The 16407-nt window shown below is 24.0% G+C and overlaps 1 protein-coding gene across 1 annotated transcript in view; it reads right to left on the bottom strand.

Annotated features, from left to right (window-relative positions):
• Positions 1-1290: 1290 nt before the first annotated feature.
• The window catches only part of LOC145838432 (ATP-binding cassette sub-family C member 4-like), a 28826-nt gene continuing 13709 nt past the window's right edge, over positions 1291-16407 (bottom strand). Inside the window, exons 16-30 of the mRNA XM_082946022.1 lie at positions 15961-16154; positions 15453-15631; positions 14017-14204; positions 13377-13523; positions 11688-11767; positions 11364-11514; positions 11128-11247; positions 10036-10250; positions 5908-6102; positions 4995-5153; positions 4768-4857; positions 4369-4541; positions 4185-4290; positions 1928-2086; positions 1291-1680 (exon numbers count right to left, since the gene is read on the bottom strand). Of these exons, the coding sequence (XP_082802148.1) occupies positions 1645-1680; positions 1928-2086; positions 4185-4290; positions 4369-4541; positions 4768-4857; positions 4995-5153; positions 5908-6102; positions 10036-10250; positions 11128-11247; positions 11364-11514; positions 11688-11767; positions 13377-13523; positions 14017-14204; positions 15453-15631; positions 15961-16154 (2192 nt within the window). The 3' untranslated portion in view covers positions 1291-1644. The remainder of the gene's footprint in view (positions 1681-1927; positions 2087-4184; positions 4291-4368; positions 4542-4767; positions 4858-4994; positions 5154-5907; positions 6103-10035; positions 10251-11127; positions 11248-11363; positions 11515-11687; positions 11768-13376; positions 13524-14016; positions 14205-15452; positions 15632-15960; positions 16155-16407) is intronic.

The following is a 16407-nucleotide window of genomic DNA, read 5'->3' as shown; positions in this document are numbered from 1 at the left end:
TTGTTTTGTTTAGAACAAAAACGCCCTTTAGAGAACACTAATATGAAAAAAATGCCGTAATTTAATTGTTACCTTTAAAATAGTAGTTTTTCGATTAAAAAATTTCGGTAAAACTTTAACTTTTAGGAATAAGAAAAGCGTTTAACTAGTATTATACATTAAATTAAAAAAATTATGTACTTTAGCTAGTAGGTTACTGGCCGGAGTAATTAAACAAATAAGAGTAGAATCTCATAATAAAAAAAAATACGAATCTTTACAAAATAATATACATTTTTTTATGATAGTTTTTTTATTTTATGGTTCAAAAGTTTTGTAAGAGAGTAATATTTTTGCTTTTCGTTAAAATATGTATAAGCTTGACTAAAAAGTTATGTTTTATAAAAACTTCAAATAGTTTTTATATTGTATTTGAAAATTTTAAATACATATTTTTTTAATTATAAATATAGTTTAGGTACATGCACCATGTTATAGTTATATGAGAGTAGTGTAAATAGATTATAGTTTTACAAAAAAAAGTACAATATCAAAAGTTAAAATTATAACACAAAAGTAACTAAAATTTGGTAGTTAATAAGCTTAATACTTACTAAAAAATTATTGTATAGTATTTAAGCATAAGAAGATTATGAATTTTATATTCTTATTTTTCTTGTAAGGAGATTAGTGAAAAAAAAATTAAGCAAAATTTTGTTACAAAACAACTAACTATATAAATAGATAGAAAGGCAAAGTTACAAAAGTTCGCATACAGTAACTATACTTTGAAAAGTGATCTAGTTATAAATTATAACATAAAAATATCAAATAAAACCGTTAAGATTAGCTAAAGTTTCAAAAATATTAGAAAAACTCTGGTATTGGCTACTTACAGAGTATTCTTATTAATAAGTAATAAATAATAATTAATGCTTTTATTTACTTTTTAAATTGCTCCTTAAACAGTCTTACTGAAAATAAAATATATCTTATACCAAAACGACACTAATAAATCTTTAAAAAAGTATATATAGTTCAAAACGTAAGTAAAACTTTCAATAAAAAACTAATAACTTCATTAATTTTTTTAATTGGCATCTGTTGGTATTTTTCAACTTTTAAACTTTTGAAATTAAATACATTGAAAAAGTATGAAGTCAAATGTACTTGTCATAATGATAAAACTGATATCAATTGAAAATATGTTAAAAAAGAATTTCAGCTGTGTTAAAAAAAAAATTATCATTAAAAAAAAAGTCAAATTTTTTTTATTTCATAATAAGACAAAAAAAAATGATGGGATATAAATACTTGAAAAACTGCAATACTTATGTGTAGAATCGATATGCTACGTGGTCATAAACCAAATTTTGTTGTATATTATGCTAAAAAAACAAAGAAAATTGATAGAAACTGTTGAAAAGTTTAAACTAAGGTTTCTTTGATTAGTTCAAAAAAAAAAGTCAGACACAATAAGTTTATTTTTTAATTATTTTGTAGAAAAATGGTTGATAAAAAAGCAAGTAGGCATTTTAATAGCATATCATACAGTAAATAATTAAAACTATTTCATGATCAAAAGTAATCATTTTAAAAAGACAAACCGAAACTTTGGCAATAAGTCAGTAATATAGCAATATTAAGTTTAAAAGAGTACAAAATTCAGTTTTTATTTTCTTCTTGACGATGAAAGTGTGCCTAAAATTTTAATGCTGCATAATTACAACAAAATAGAGCAATCTTAAAGAAAAATAAACTTGAAACTTTAGTTTTTCTGAAGTTAAGACTGTGTACAATCTAAAAATTACAAACTTTTAGTTTATAGTACAGAAATCAATGCTTCTTAAGTTTTAAAAACAAAAGTTTAAAAAAAATTTATAACATCTAAAAATATAAGAAAATAGTGTTTTAAATAGTGATACACTAATACTAAGATAAAACAAACTTCTGATGCGAGTTGAATTAGTTCTTTTACTTGTTGTTCACCATAAGATTGCATCATTGAATACAAAAAAGACTTTTTTTTCTCGTCACTGACCTCTAGTGACTGCTTTATCAGTTTGTAAGGTTCACCAAACTCCACTGCATTTCCTCTGTCCATCACCTTGAGTTTTTTTTTGATTGAAGAAAAAATAAAACACGATATAAATTGTTGTTTATCTAAAGCTTTGTACATATACTAGTAAACATTTGACTACAATACTGCAATCATACAAAATATTCTTTCAAAATAGAGATCATAGTCATTGTTTAAAAGCAAATAAAATAAAGCCGGTAAAAAAAGCTTACATTATGATAAATAATCACTAAGCTTGAAAGATCATAATTAAATTTAACAAGGCTAAAAAGATTTCTTTAACAAGTATATTTATGGGTATGAAGTTTAATACAGTCTAGTAATTAAAAATTCTAAAAGATTAAAGAAATAATAATTTTATTCTAAACTGAAAATAAAGTTTGGTCCATTTAAATAAAACAGAAACACGTCAAATCTTGATTAAAATTTATCTACTATATAGTCTTTTCAAAGCAGAATTGTAAGAGATAAACGACACTGCAATAATAATCAGAAATCATGTTTCTTGCAGAACGATTGTTTTGTCCTTTACAAAACTATTAATAAAAAAACCTAGTTAAAATATAACTAAAAAAAACCTTGAACAAATAAAAAGTTTGAAAAAAATTGTAAATTTATAACACTCCTTTTAAAGGTTCGGTTTACGACATCTGTATTTTACAAGTACTATGAGTGTTGGTGTTGAGTGTAATTTAAACTAAAAATGAAATTTCAAACATAAACTTAAATCAGTTTCTGCGTGTATACACAAGAAATTTGTTTCAGGTGAAAAAAATAAATTTCAGATCAATTAGTTTGCATAATCTCTCAGTTCTTACTCAATTCGATTTAAAAAATATAGAAGTTCTAACCAAACATCTTTTTTCTTTATACAAAAAGTATAATAAGTATACGTAGCATGCTATAAATAATGAGTCAACTTTAGTATACTACTCTTGCATACTCTAGTACAGTGGTCTTCAACCTTGGTTAAAGCTGTTCACAGTAAACTTCTTGAAAATTAACTCTGTGCACATTAAACTACAAAAAAACAAAAACTATTGATAAAAAACAATACTCTTTAATGGTTTGAGTGGTATAAAAAAACGTTCAAAGAATTATTATTTGAATTATAATGTTTTTTTTTTATAGTAGAGGACTTAATAATCGTCATTTAAAAAACACATTTTACCTTACTATAATTTTTGTGCGCAACAATTTTTTTTATGCTATTAGTGTGCTTAACGTAAAGACAGTTTATGCTCAGTGTGCTATAGTATACTAAAGTAATTTATAAACTAAAGTTTGTAATAAAGAGTTATTTTAGTAGAAATTTTCGTAATAATTAAAAATATTTTATGGTTAAAAATGAAATTTTATTTAGTAGCTGGGTGTAACTTTATAATCTTAACAGTAATCATTACTAGTTATATAAAGCGAATTTTGTTCTCAAATCTGGTGTTTAATATAAATTTATATTCATAAAGAATAACACAAAAAAAAAAGTAAATAAATTTTAATAAATAAAAAACTTACGGCATTTGTACAAAAATAATGTGTTATAAAAAAATATTTATTTACAGTATTATTTGTAGAAGCTTTAACATTAGTTACCACTATCTACTACCCTAACAAACTAATCAAGTCACAAAAAAATATATCACATGAAAAAAACTGTGTAATGTTTAAGCAACTACCATATTGCTTCTATATTTATATTGTCATTATAAAGTACTAAATTTAAAAATTCCCTTTTTATGCACAAAATGCTTGGAAACATTTAATTATAGTAAATATAAAACTATATATTAAACTACTTAAATATAAAACTATATTTAATAGTTTTTTGTGAAGGTATAGTTAGATTTTTTTTTCCAAAATTAAACTATATAGTTCAATACTATGTTTCGTTAGTGCTTTTTATAGAAAAAAAAAAGCAATATCTTTTAACTTAAAACAAAAGAAAATGATTGAAAAATTTATTACAAAACAATAAAACTTAATCAAGCGTTGTATTTATTTTTGATAATAATTGTTGTACAATATAAAGTATACATACATATCGAAATTAACTGTTTGTTTTAGCGACAACTTAAAGTAATCAAAATTTTCGGTTATCAAAAACAATACATATTGGTTAACTCACCAAAACTTTATTGCAGTCAATGATAGTGTTTATTCTGTGAGCAATTGTAATAACTGTACATTCCCGTAAACTTTCTCTTAACGCTTTTTGAATTAAACGATCCGTTCTGAAAAACAAATTTAATTGCTTTTTTTGTTGTCATTTATTATAAAACTATTAAGTTTTCGTATATAAAAAAAGTTACTCGAGATCAACATTGGCAGTAGCTTCATCAATCAGAACGATTTTACTTTTTCGCAAGATAGCTCTTGCGAGACAAAAAAGTTGTCTTTCTCCTACACTGAAGTTAGACCCGCCTTCGTTGACTTGTGTGAGCAGTTTCAATTTGTAATTGGAAACTCTTGACTTCAGCTGAACCTAACAAATAAAACTGATTATAGTATCTAAAAAACTTTTATGTCATAAAAAGTTCTATAAAATAAATGTTTGAAGAAAACAAAACTAAAAAAGAAAATTAAGAGTAAAGTACTAATACTGAGATTAGACTTGTCTTTAAGGAGACACACAGTTTTTGTAAAAGTAATTTAAAAAAATATTTTTTTACTATATTGTTTTACTAGAATACAAATAAATAACACCAAACTTTTTCAAGCGAAGTCCAGAGCTCATCATCGGTGTACACACTCAATGGATCCATGTTAAAACGAATCGTTCCGTAGAACAAACGAGGATCCTGAAAATAAATAATAAAAAATATAGTTTTTGATGTAAAACAGAGCTATCTAGACAATAAGTTGAAACATTTTTAGTTTAAAGTTTTGTTTAGAAAAATTAAACAAAATCGACATATGGAAATTTTAAAATAACTACTTGAGGTATAATTGATAGAGCAGATCTGAGATTTTTCAACTCGATATTAGAGATAGGAATGCCATCAATAAATATTTCACCGCTTGAAAAAACATTTAAACGGTAGATGGCAGCAATTAGCGAGCTTTTTCCTGCACCCGTCCTTCCGATAACTCCAACCTGAAAATATAAAAATGTAATTTAAACTTGTACATTTAGACTGAGATTCACTGCCAGAAAATAAAATACAACTGTTCAAAATTTTATGGTATGATACTTGTGCAAATAAACTTATTTTTTTTTCATAAAACACAGCACTATAAAAACACAGCAATGAAAAGTTTTATGCCGAAAAATGTAGGTTAAAAAATACAATCAAAAAGTAATTGTTTTAATTGTGTTAGGAATTGCTTTGAAGATTTTAGTTAGACGAGTTATACAAAACTTAAGTATTTAAAAGCTATAAATATATCTCCTCCCTCCTTTTATTTTTTAAAGAAACTTCATCTTCTTTAATATTAAACTGCTTTAATTACTTATTTAAACTAGAAAAATGTTATTTGGGGTTGCATTTTTCTTTAAAAGATTTTTAAAACTTTAAATGATTTTCTTTTAAGTTTGAAATGCTTATAATTTATGGTTTTTAAATCTAAATATCTAAGCTTTATAAGAAACTATTAAAAAAAAAAATGGTAAAAATAAAAATATTTCAACTTAAATGTTTTGAAAAATATATGAAACTAGTTTTGGTTTCAAGTTAGCTTCTAATTTTCTAAAAAATACTGTTAATTTTCAAACTAAATATTTAAACATTTAAACAAAAGTCAGCTCATATCAGTTCATCCAACAATACTAAAAAAATCGTTTTTTACTTTTAATAGATACTGAAACGTGCAGAATTACAAGTAACAAAAACTTTATTTCTTGTAAAAACCTTTTCGTTTGCTCCAATGCTGAAAGTTAGATCTTTGAGAATATCGGGCCCTCCCTTGTAGTGAGAAAAACAAAGTTTGTCGAAAGACACGGTGCCATTTTGAGGCCAGGTTTTCGGAGGAACCCTCCGCATACTTCCAGGAGTAACTTCGGAAGGAAGATCTGAGTAAGCCTGCAACCTTTCCACTGAAGTCATCTAAATAAAATAAAATATAAACTATTTGAATAAAAAGTTAGTTCACTTAAACAATTAGAAATATCAAAACTAAAAGAATTTAGTAGTTTTCAAAAAAATGTTTCAACTTAAATAAAAGTTTAAATAATTTTGTTTTTCTATATAAATTATCATCGTATAAACCTTCGTTAAAAATTTTAGGTATAAAGCTAAAATATTTGTACAGGTTTTTAACCAGTGTTTAAAATAACAGCAATTAAGTGTTGTTTGCAGTGAAATTGACAGTATCACGTGAAGTTTTACTGACCACGTGCAAATTAAAAATACTTTTGAAGAAAACTTATACGCAAAACAATTTTCTAAACTTATACCTCAGTTAAATTGCAATCAAAACTTTAATTTTCACCAAGCTTTCAATTTCAATATGATATTGAGTATAAAACTAAGAAGTAATTCGTAATAAATAGTAATTTATTTGCGTAGAATTGTGGACAAATTTGCATAAAAATACAGATAAAAGTATAAAAAGTAAATAGTCTTGTGAATGACCATTTAATTTAATAATTTGTTCTTCTGACAGTAAATAATCATAAAAATGTAAGATAAAACTTTTATTACAAACATGAGTTTAAAATTTAAGTATTATCATCATAAATAATGACTCAGAAATATTTTAACAAAATAAACAATAACTAGCTTATCAGGAAAAATATTTAAAAAAATCTAAAAACTTCGGAAAATAATAATCTTTTAAAACAATATAAAATTTGTTGCAGAACTGTTTAGATTAGACTAAAACGAAGGATAAACTAATGTTATGACAGACCACTGATGTAAACCATCAAAAAACTGATATATGTTAAGCGATAAAACTAAGGCAAAAATATCCATCAACAAAATTGTTTTAGAATATTAAAAAAGTTTAAACATCTTCATAAAATTACATCATCTTGCAAGATTCTCTTTAGTTATCATATATTTTTTAAAGATTAATGATCAATATTAAAGTGTTTTTTATAAAAAGTGTAATAATTTAAAATAATTAGTATAAAATAAGTATGACTAATAAATTCATATTGTAATATTATAAATAAACATGTATACACAAAAATTATACGTTGTAATAATTAAATATAATTCAAAGTACTCCATACTTTATAAATAAAGAACAGCGAAGTATATTTATAAGAAAACAAACCCTGATTCTGTATAAGTATTAGAATTAATGCTTGTATATCAAATAAAAATCAGGAACATCTTTTATTGACGCGAACCAGTGTATATACAAATTATGAGTAAAATGAAGTAATAAATCTATAGCTCTATTTAAGTTTAAAAATATATCATATATTTTGATAAGTGTTTTGCTTTTTTGATATAAAAACATTTAAAATGAAACATTTATTTTGCAAGATAGCTTTTATTAAAAACTTTAAAAAATTGATTTAAAGTTGATAGAAATTGAATGAAACTGGTTCCAAAATTGAACCCAAACTATAGATTTTTAAACCTTTACAAAGAAAAATTTACTTTAGTTAGAAATTAAAATCCTTAATCAAAGCGTTAGAAATTGCTAAAAAAACATTCTAATATTAAAGTAAAAAATAGTATTTTATAACTACAATCGTGCAAACTAAATTTAAACAAAATGTCGAGATCTGGAAAAAAACTACTTCGGATAACATTTCAAACATAAGCATGGGATGATACAATGGCGTTAAAACCTGAAACTTGGTAGGCAGTTATTTATAAAACGAAAAACTTTTAATTAAAGTTTTCAACAACAAGATTTTAGTCTATATATGGATGACGGCTTAGTAATATTAAAAGGCAATTTTCTGAAAACGCCACCAAAAATTTATTTTTTATATTTAAAGATCATCGTTTTAAAATTACATTAGAATCCGGACTAGTTAAAACACATCTTTTACATGTAACTTATAGAAATTCAAACTTAAGCAAATACAAACCACACAATTAATCAAACTCCCTAAGATTTATGTATATCATGGTTTTAACCATCCGAAACAGATATTAGAACAACTTCCCTAAATAATTAATCGAAGACTAAGAAAAGTTTCAAATACCAAAGATTCCTTCCTTATTATATGTTTTCAATCTAATTTTTGAGTTTGCTTTAAATTTAAGCTTAAATTTCACTAAGTTTTAGTTATACTTTTATTAAACTTTAATTTTGGTTTGGTTATATAGGTTTCAAATACAAAATAAATAACTAAATTTGTAATTTAGAACCACACTAATGAAAATATAAAACGAAAAGAAGCAAGCTAAGTTACAAAAAATTTTTTAATGAATGCAATTTACAAATGAAAAAGTTGAAACATAAAACGTAGAAATGATTTCAAACCAAGTTTTATAGTGTATTTAAAATTACTTGTAGAATAAACACACAAAAATAAATAAAATTCTGTCAATATTTTAGTATGTATGAAAAAAACCAAAATAAAATTTATTTCCTTAATTTATTTATATAATAAGATTCTTTTTTAATGTATGAAAAAAAACAGATCATCAAAAGTTTTGTATAAATTAGTTTTAGTATAAATATTTTTGGCGGTTGTTACATAAACAATCAAATTGACTGATGTTTCTTACGCTTTATAATCAAGTCTACTAGTTTACTGGAATTTTCAACGAACCTAGTATTACTAAATTTCTTGTTGTTTGTAACACGTCAATAGATTAATAAAGTTTAAAAAAATTACTTCTTTAAAGCTTTTCTGGAATATTTTTGTCATTAAAAAAGAATTTAAAAAGCTTATACTAATGTTCATAAAACCATTATAAACATAATTCCTAAAACTTTAAAAAGTTGACATTAGCTATTAAATTTAATTTTGTAGTTTTCCATAGAAAATGTATTATTTAAAAAATACTGAAGTAAAATACTAAAAATATATATAAAAAAGACTGAAACATCTTTTTAGGAAACAATGAAAGTTCAAGTTTTAAATATAGTAAAAAAAAAGAAGCAACATAATAGAACAACTGACTTTTGCCTACTGAATTAGCTCAATATGAGTTAGCTAATTTAGTCTGTATAAAACTAAACCATGTAAATATGGTTAAGTTAGTACTTTTTTTGTTTAGCTTTTTACCAAGTATTAAATTCTAAAGCTTGTGATTGCCAAAACCAATTAAGCTTGTTTTATAGAAGCTAAAAACAGTATTTCAAACACCTAATAAAATCTACAACAGTATACAGGAAAGATTTGAAAAAAAAACATATTTTACGTTAACACTATAAAACCTCTGATTAACGTACTTTTAGATAAGCACAATGAACAGCATAGAACTCACATATAAATTGTTTGTTTTTTTTATTTACATTTTACAAACATTACATTTTTTATGTAGCTTTATATACATTTTTATATTTAAATAGTGTAGTTTGGTTTAAAAACTTAAGTTCTAGATATTAAAAGTGAAAATAGTTTTCAAATTTCTTCAGAGTTACATATTTACTGTATTTTGAAAATACACAGTTAAGCTTCCTTAAAAGTATTGAAAATAAATCATCTCTGAAATCTTAAATCGGATGTTATTTAAACTTCTTATAAAAAAAGTATTTTAACAAACTTGAACAAACCTATTACAATATCGATAATTATTTGAGAAGTTTATAGAAAAAAAACTATAGTCACCGATGTAGTAACGGTACCGAGTAATGTATGCTTGTGAAGTTATCTTATAGTCAGCAAAAATGTTATATGATAATATATAAGGACTTTATGAAAAACATTTTACTATATAAAAATAAAAACGAAAACACAAATTTGATATATTTAAAATAATCGGTTTAGCCTTAACTCTGTAACACTTAAAGAAAACAAAATTTATTTTTTTTTAAATTGAGATAAAACTATATAGATATACTGTTTGCTCTAAGACTTAAATGTTTCCAGAAAAACTTTTATCATAAAACAAACGCACCAGATTTTCCACTTCAGTGCTCTGTGTGACGCAATACTGGAACATTCCAATGAGCGAGAGAGCGTAGGTGAGGGTGAGACCCACGTTGCCTGGCGACGACTCGGAGGTGGTGTGGAGTATGGAGAGGTAAGCCACGCTGGCGATGAAGATGACGCACAAGCTGTCGAGCCGCTGACCGAACCAGCGGGAAGAAGTCATGAACAAGAACCAGGAAGCTGTAGAAAGAAGTTGACAATATTTTCATGTCAATCAAGTTACGGTTACTTAAGTACCTTTTAACAACGATCTAACCTTAGAAAAAATACATTGAATTTCAATAGTAGTAGACAAGGTAAGGAAAGACAATCACATACTATTGTATACTTTTTGATACTTCTAGCTCTTTAGTTGTTTTAGTTAATATTAACTTATTTTTTATCTCTGAATACTAGTAAAAATTGTTATTGTTTTAAAACCTTTTCTAGGCTAAATATATTTATGTAAATAACTTCAGTGCTACAAAGTTTCTTTCTAATTCTTGAAAGTTTTTATCTTTTTTTTAAACTTCAAAATATTTATGCAACTATATCTAAATTATTTAGATAAAAATTAAGACTTTTAGTTATTTTTATTATTATCTTAAAGAGTTTGATTTATAAATTCAATTTTTATACTAACATAATTTTATTTACTGTACCGTGATTTATATATTAGAATTAGAGTATGGCTGACAAAAGTTCGAAAAAAATTTATACTATAAACTCTAATATTCTCTGTTTTTGTTTTATTATGTTTGAAACTTAAATTATTCTTTCCGAAGTTATTAAGTTTAAAAATTAAGTTTATACTTTTTCAACTAAGCATTAAATCAGACGTTAGTCTAAAAATATTCAGATGTAAATAGTTGACACTATTAATTAATTAAGATAGTTGTAATCATAAATGGTATTTAATTTAATTCAAAAAAATCCTAATTTTATAGCTATAATTAAATTAAGAGTTTACAGTAAAAAGCTTAGTTAATTTTTCTAGCTTTCGATTTTTTTTTTGATAAACAAATATCGGAGCCTAATAAATTGAAAATATAAAACATAACAATGCCTTTTGACTGACCACTGTGTAGGTCTTGCATCTGATGAAACTTATTTTCAAAATTTTCTTGCATGTTAAATGCACGCACTGTAGTTAGTCCTTCCAATGTGTTTGATAAATGGGAAAATATTGGGCTTCTGTCTGTAGATGTTTAAAAATTATGATTCTAATTTTTATTAACAGCATTTAAGAAATAGGTTTAAAAAAATTTTTAGCACTACATCAACTAAAATGTAACAATAAGAAAAAGTTCTTACTATTTCCTTCAAGTCTTTTGATGTCTCTGGATCTACGCACATAATATTGTCTGAGAATGGTGAAACAAACTACTATTGGTAGAATAGGAATAATCACGAGGGGATTTACCAAACACGCAACTGTCAACACAATCCAAGTGTACACAAACAACTATAAAAATATATTTTTGATTAATTTCAATATTTTTTACTTAACTTATATATATATTTAATTGTTAACTATCTAAATTTTCAACAATTTAAGTAAAGTACGTTTGATAAATTGCTAAAGCTTTATTTTTTTTTTATAAAGCATACATAATTAATCAATTTGTATTAACTTACGTATATGAAATCCATAAAAAAGCCTGGCATTAATTCATCAATTAAACCAAGGTCTTTTGAAAATCGATTAAGTATTCTACCTAAAAAAATTATACAAATTTAGTACAACAGATGCTTAAATAAAAAACTGATTGAATTTTTATTTTAATTTTAAAAGTATTTATCAAAACTTATTATGGGAACAGATGCACTAGTTAAAATTTTTTATTTTTTAAATAATATATTATATAGTTATTAGTCTTAATTAAAAAAGATTGCTCAATTTACTGAAATGTAAAGAGCTTATTTAAATAAAGATTATAAACTTACGAAAAAAAAACTAAAAAACAAATATATGTTTTATTACAAAAAGCGTATTATAAACTAAAAATATTGTAATCACGTTAAGTTCATAGTTTGGTTGTAGAAATATTCAAAGTTAATAGTTATAATTGATCAAAATCCTCACCCTACTGTTTTGTTCAATTACAACTTTGCAGACAGTGTTAATTTTCGAATTTTTGTTTTAGAAACTAAGTTTGTAAACTAAAAAAAAGCTTGTGCCTAAAAAATATTAAAAAACTATTTTTTGATGACTCAGCAAATATGCAAATCAGACTGACCTTTAATTATACTAGCCAACCTGAACTTTACAATTCTTTTAAATAAATATCTACGAGTTTAAGTTATGCTTTCTTACAACTTATATTTGCCTGTATTAACCAAAGTTTGAGTTAATAAATATTTTTTGTAGTCTTAAGAAACTAGATACTATTAAATTAATAAGTTTAATATTTTAAAGTATCTTTTGTTTGAGTTAATAAATATTAAATTAAATAATAAATAATAAAGTTTGAGTTAGTAAATATTTTTTGTAGTCTTAAGAAACTAGATACTATTAAATTAATAAGTTTAATATTTTAAAGTATCTTTAAAAGATATACTTAAACTAGATTCAAAATCGAACTTATAAGAAGAAAAAAAAAGAGTTAAACATAAAAAAAAATATAAATAGCCTATAAACGTAATTTTTTTAACAATTTTTAATTGATTTTCTGATAAATAGGTATAACATTTTACAAGAAGTTTTTCCTGCACTAATTCAATGTAAAGTATGCCTGTAGGTATTTGACACAGACGCATTACTTAAAGTGTACTACATAGTTTTGTTCATAATGAAAGTACTTACATTTGCATAGCTTTTAATTCAAAGTATACACCAAGTGAATGAACTTTTTCTAACTGAGAAATTAAAATAATTCCAATACCACAACTTATTGCTGCATTGCTAAATTTAATATTTGCAAGAAACAATGGTGTATTTTGCGTAACTTTTAGGTTTATAGATTAAACACTTTTTATTGTTTTCGTTTTCTTATAATATAATATTGTATTGATTATAGCTTGTATATTATTAAACACTATAAATATGCAAAATTAAAATATAGAATAAAATTAGCAACATTTACTCGAACTTTTTTAGTGGCTTTGTAAGTTTTGTTTTTACAAAACAAATTTATAACACTTTAGTTTCTTACTATCCTAAAAATATTTGTTTTACTGAACTGTTAAATTGATAATTATTTATTTATATCTATGATTCATCTATAATTCTATGAAAATTAAGTTAATAACACATATACTAAAAAAATTTCATGAAAAAACTATTAAAAACACTTCAATTTTATAAATCGAAAAAATTACACTTACCAACAGGATTTACATCGAAAAATCTAACAGTTGTGTGTAATATAGATTTAAACATTCTGTCGTGCAACCTAATACCAGCTCTAACACAGTAGCGAAATTGAAAGACAAATCTCAGTATCATGAAAATACATGCCGAAAAACATACACCTGCAAATAGCAATTACTTTTTGTAAAATTTAGACAAACTGCAATTTTCTCTTTACTGCTCAACTTAATCTAGTTTATAAAAAATTAATGTCATTCAAATTGCCACAAAAACGCAAGACATAGTTTTAGAAAAACTTACACTAAAATATTTGTACACTACGATTTTTTATAAATTTTGATAAGACTTTAACTATATACAAGAATTAGCGCAACTAGAAATTTGCAATAAAAAAATACTTACTTTTGTAGTAAGTTATATTATTAACATGTAAATCTTTATTTAAACTTACTAACATGTAAATATTTATTTTGAATAGTTTCATAAAAAAAAACAAAAAGCAATGTAAATGTAGAAGTTTTTTAGTATGAAAAAATAACTAAAATTTAACACTTAATTTTGTTAAACTTAAAAGTATACATTTTTTTAGGAATTTAAAAAACATAATGTATAGATAAAAATTACCAACTAGTGTATATCAACACTAAAACAAACCAATATAGAAATTTAAATAAAACGAATTATCAAATTCAGTAATGATTGCTGAAATAGAGGTAGCTTGCGTAGAATTGATGTATGTAGAATTTGTTGTATATGAAGCATTAAACTTTATAGAAGTATTGTTTGTTGGAGATTTTTTAACAACTTCTTGTGCAGTCAAAAAATCATTTGCTTTAGTAGCCCTAAAAACTATACTTTTTAAAAACAGTTCAGTTTTTCAAAATCAAGTCATAGAGAAACAACTAAGTCAATAATTGTGTTAACTACAACTTAGTTATTAGACAATTAAAATAACTTTAAAATCAGTAGAAAATGTATTAGGTTACAACTAAAAGTAGAAAAAAAGTTTTTTAATTAAATTACTAGTAAACAGTTTATAATAAATCATGTCGTTGTTTTTTCAATTTGTGCACATGAAAAAGACTAAATAAAAACAAGTTTTTTATCAAACAAAAATAACTATCAAATTTCCTTAAAATATTTAATAATTTACTTATAGCTGAAACGAAATTGATAGAGATATGTATTTTTATAAAAGAATCGATTGAAATAAAAGTTTTGCAACAAGAGATGTACTTAAATAATAAACATAGTTTTAAGAACTTATATTTTGCTTAAAACGTAACTTATATAAATTTGATAACTTTTTTAAACAAAACCAATCGGCAAAACGCTTGAAAACTTTAATAAATGCAAGAATACTCTACAGGAGAATCAACAAAAACGTTTATGACAAGTGTTATTGATTAAATATATGAAAATTAATTAAGGTAGTGCAGTTTGAAAAATTAAATGGTTAGAATGCTTTATGATGAGATTCAATATTTCGCTTTTTTACTTATGTATAAAATAAAATCATAGAACTTATAAAAATTATTTTATTAAACTGCACACCAGAAAAGCTTTTTAAAGTTAACTTAATTTTTGTTTTTTATGTTTTGATTTTTCGAAAACTAATAAAAAAATCTCAACTTCTAGAGGAGAAATTATATTTATTAAATTCTTTCAGGATATTATAAAGCAGACTCAGTTTTGGTCAAAGACCTCTTTAAAAAGTTAAAAAAATTAAACTGTAACATACATTTAACCGTGAGATAAAAAAATAGTTAGCTTTGTTTCATAAGTAAAGATTTGTTGAAGTAAAGATTTGTTAAAGTAAAGATTATTTGTATATATCCTTTTTTTTTTAGCTCTGTTTTCCATGACTATCATATATCTTTCTAGATATTTTTAAATAAGCACTGAAAAGGTCTTTGAGAGAAACTGAGTTTGCTTTAAAAAATCTTGAAAGAATTTAATTAATTATAAAATTAAAGTAATGTAAAGTATATAACTATTTTTTACTGGATAAGTATTTACTTCAAAGTGAAAGTCTGTTTTTTTAATTAGTGAATGTATTCTTATTTTACAAAAATTACATTTTAACCCACCAGTGAGCAATCCACCAGTCAGCAACTAGCAACGACGAGTGGTTTACAACAGCTAGTATGACGACACAAAAGAGCAGAAACTTGTTCCATCCAAAGTACTTCATAAAAATTCTACTTTTTACACCTCCTGTTGCCTTCAATTCCTCATTTGCATTTAAATTTTGGGTGGATTTTGATTTCTATTAAATTTAATTACCTAGTAAATCTAAAATGAAAAACTATATATAAGTTTCCATGAAGTTATGCTAAGTTTTAACTGCATATCAATTAAGTATATCGCCAATCCGTATAATTAAATTTTCCTTTAAAGATTGTTATTATTATTTTAATATTCTTTACAAAAATTCTTTAAATCTCAAACTATTTTGCAACAACAGTCTTTTCTTTAAATAAAGTTTTTTTATAATATTCTGTTTCAAGTATTTTGAAGAACTTAATCACTATTATTAACTTAAGGAAAGAGTTATTTTTTGTTGCAAAAATTAAAGCTCAAGTTATATATTAATACCTGTGGAAGAAGTTGTACACTTTCACACGCAAATTCAGTGCTTTCATCATCAAAGTCTGTTTTATTGTCAGTCGGCTTCTCTGAATTATCTTTTTTACTTTTTTCTTTGCGAATTACTTTTACTTTATCATCATCTGAATTAACTTTGACTAGTACTTCTAATTCATCATCACCAGAAGAAATGTAAGAGTCACCTTTTTAAATGAGAAAAAATACTACCCATAAACTTTTTAGATTACTTTTTTTTTTATTATAATAAAACATACTCAATCCTATGTAATTAAAAGAAGTTTGTTGAAGTTGATGAAATGTTTTTCGCTGTTCTTAAAGTTTTTTGAACAGTTTTATGTTTTTTTGTGACAATTTTCAAAAGAAAAAATATGAAAATCATTATATTACTTAAGAGAATTTTTCCTTTAATAGTCGATCTACGTTAGTAAAGTTATC

Source organism: Thalia democratica, chromosome 6, assembly GCF_965202585.1.
Source record: "Thalia democratica chromosome 6, ktThaDemo2.hap1.1, whole genome shotgun sequence".
Classification (NCBI taxonomy): Eukaryota; Metazoa; Chordata; class Thaliacea; order Salpida; family Salpidae; genus Thalia; species Thalia democratica.
Note: the sequence above shows the minus strand (reverse complement) of the source record. Positions and strands in the feature narration are given on the sequence as shown.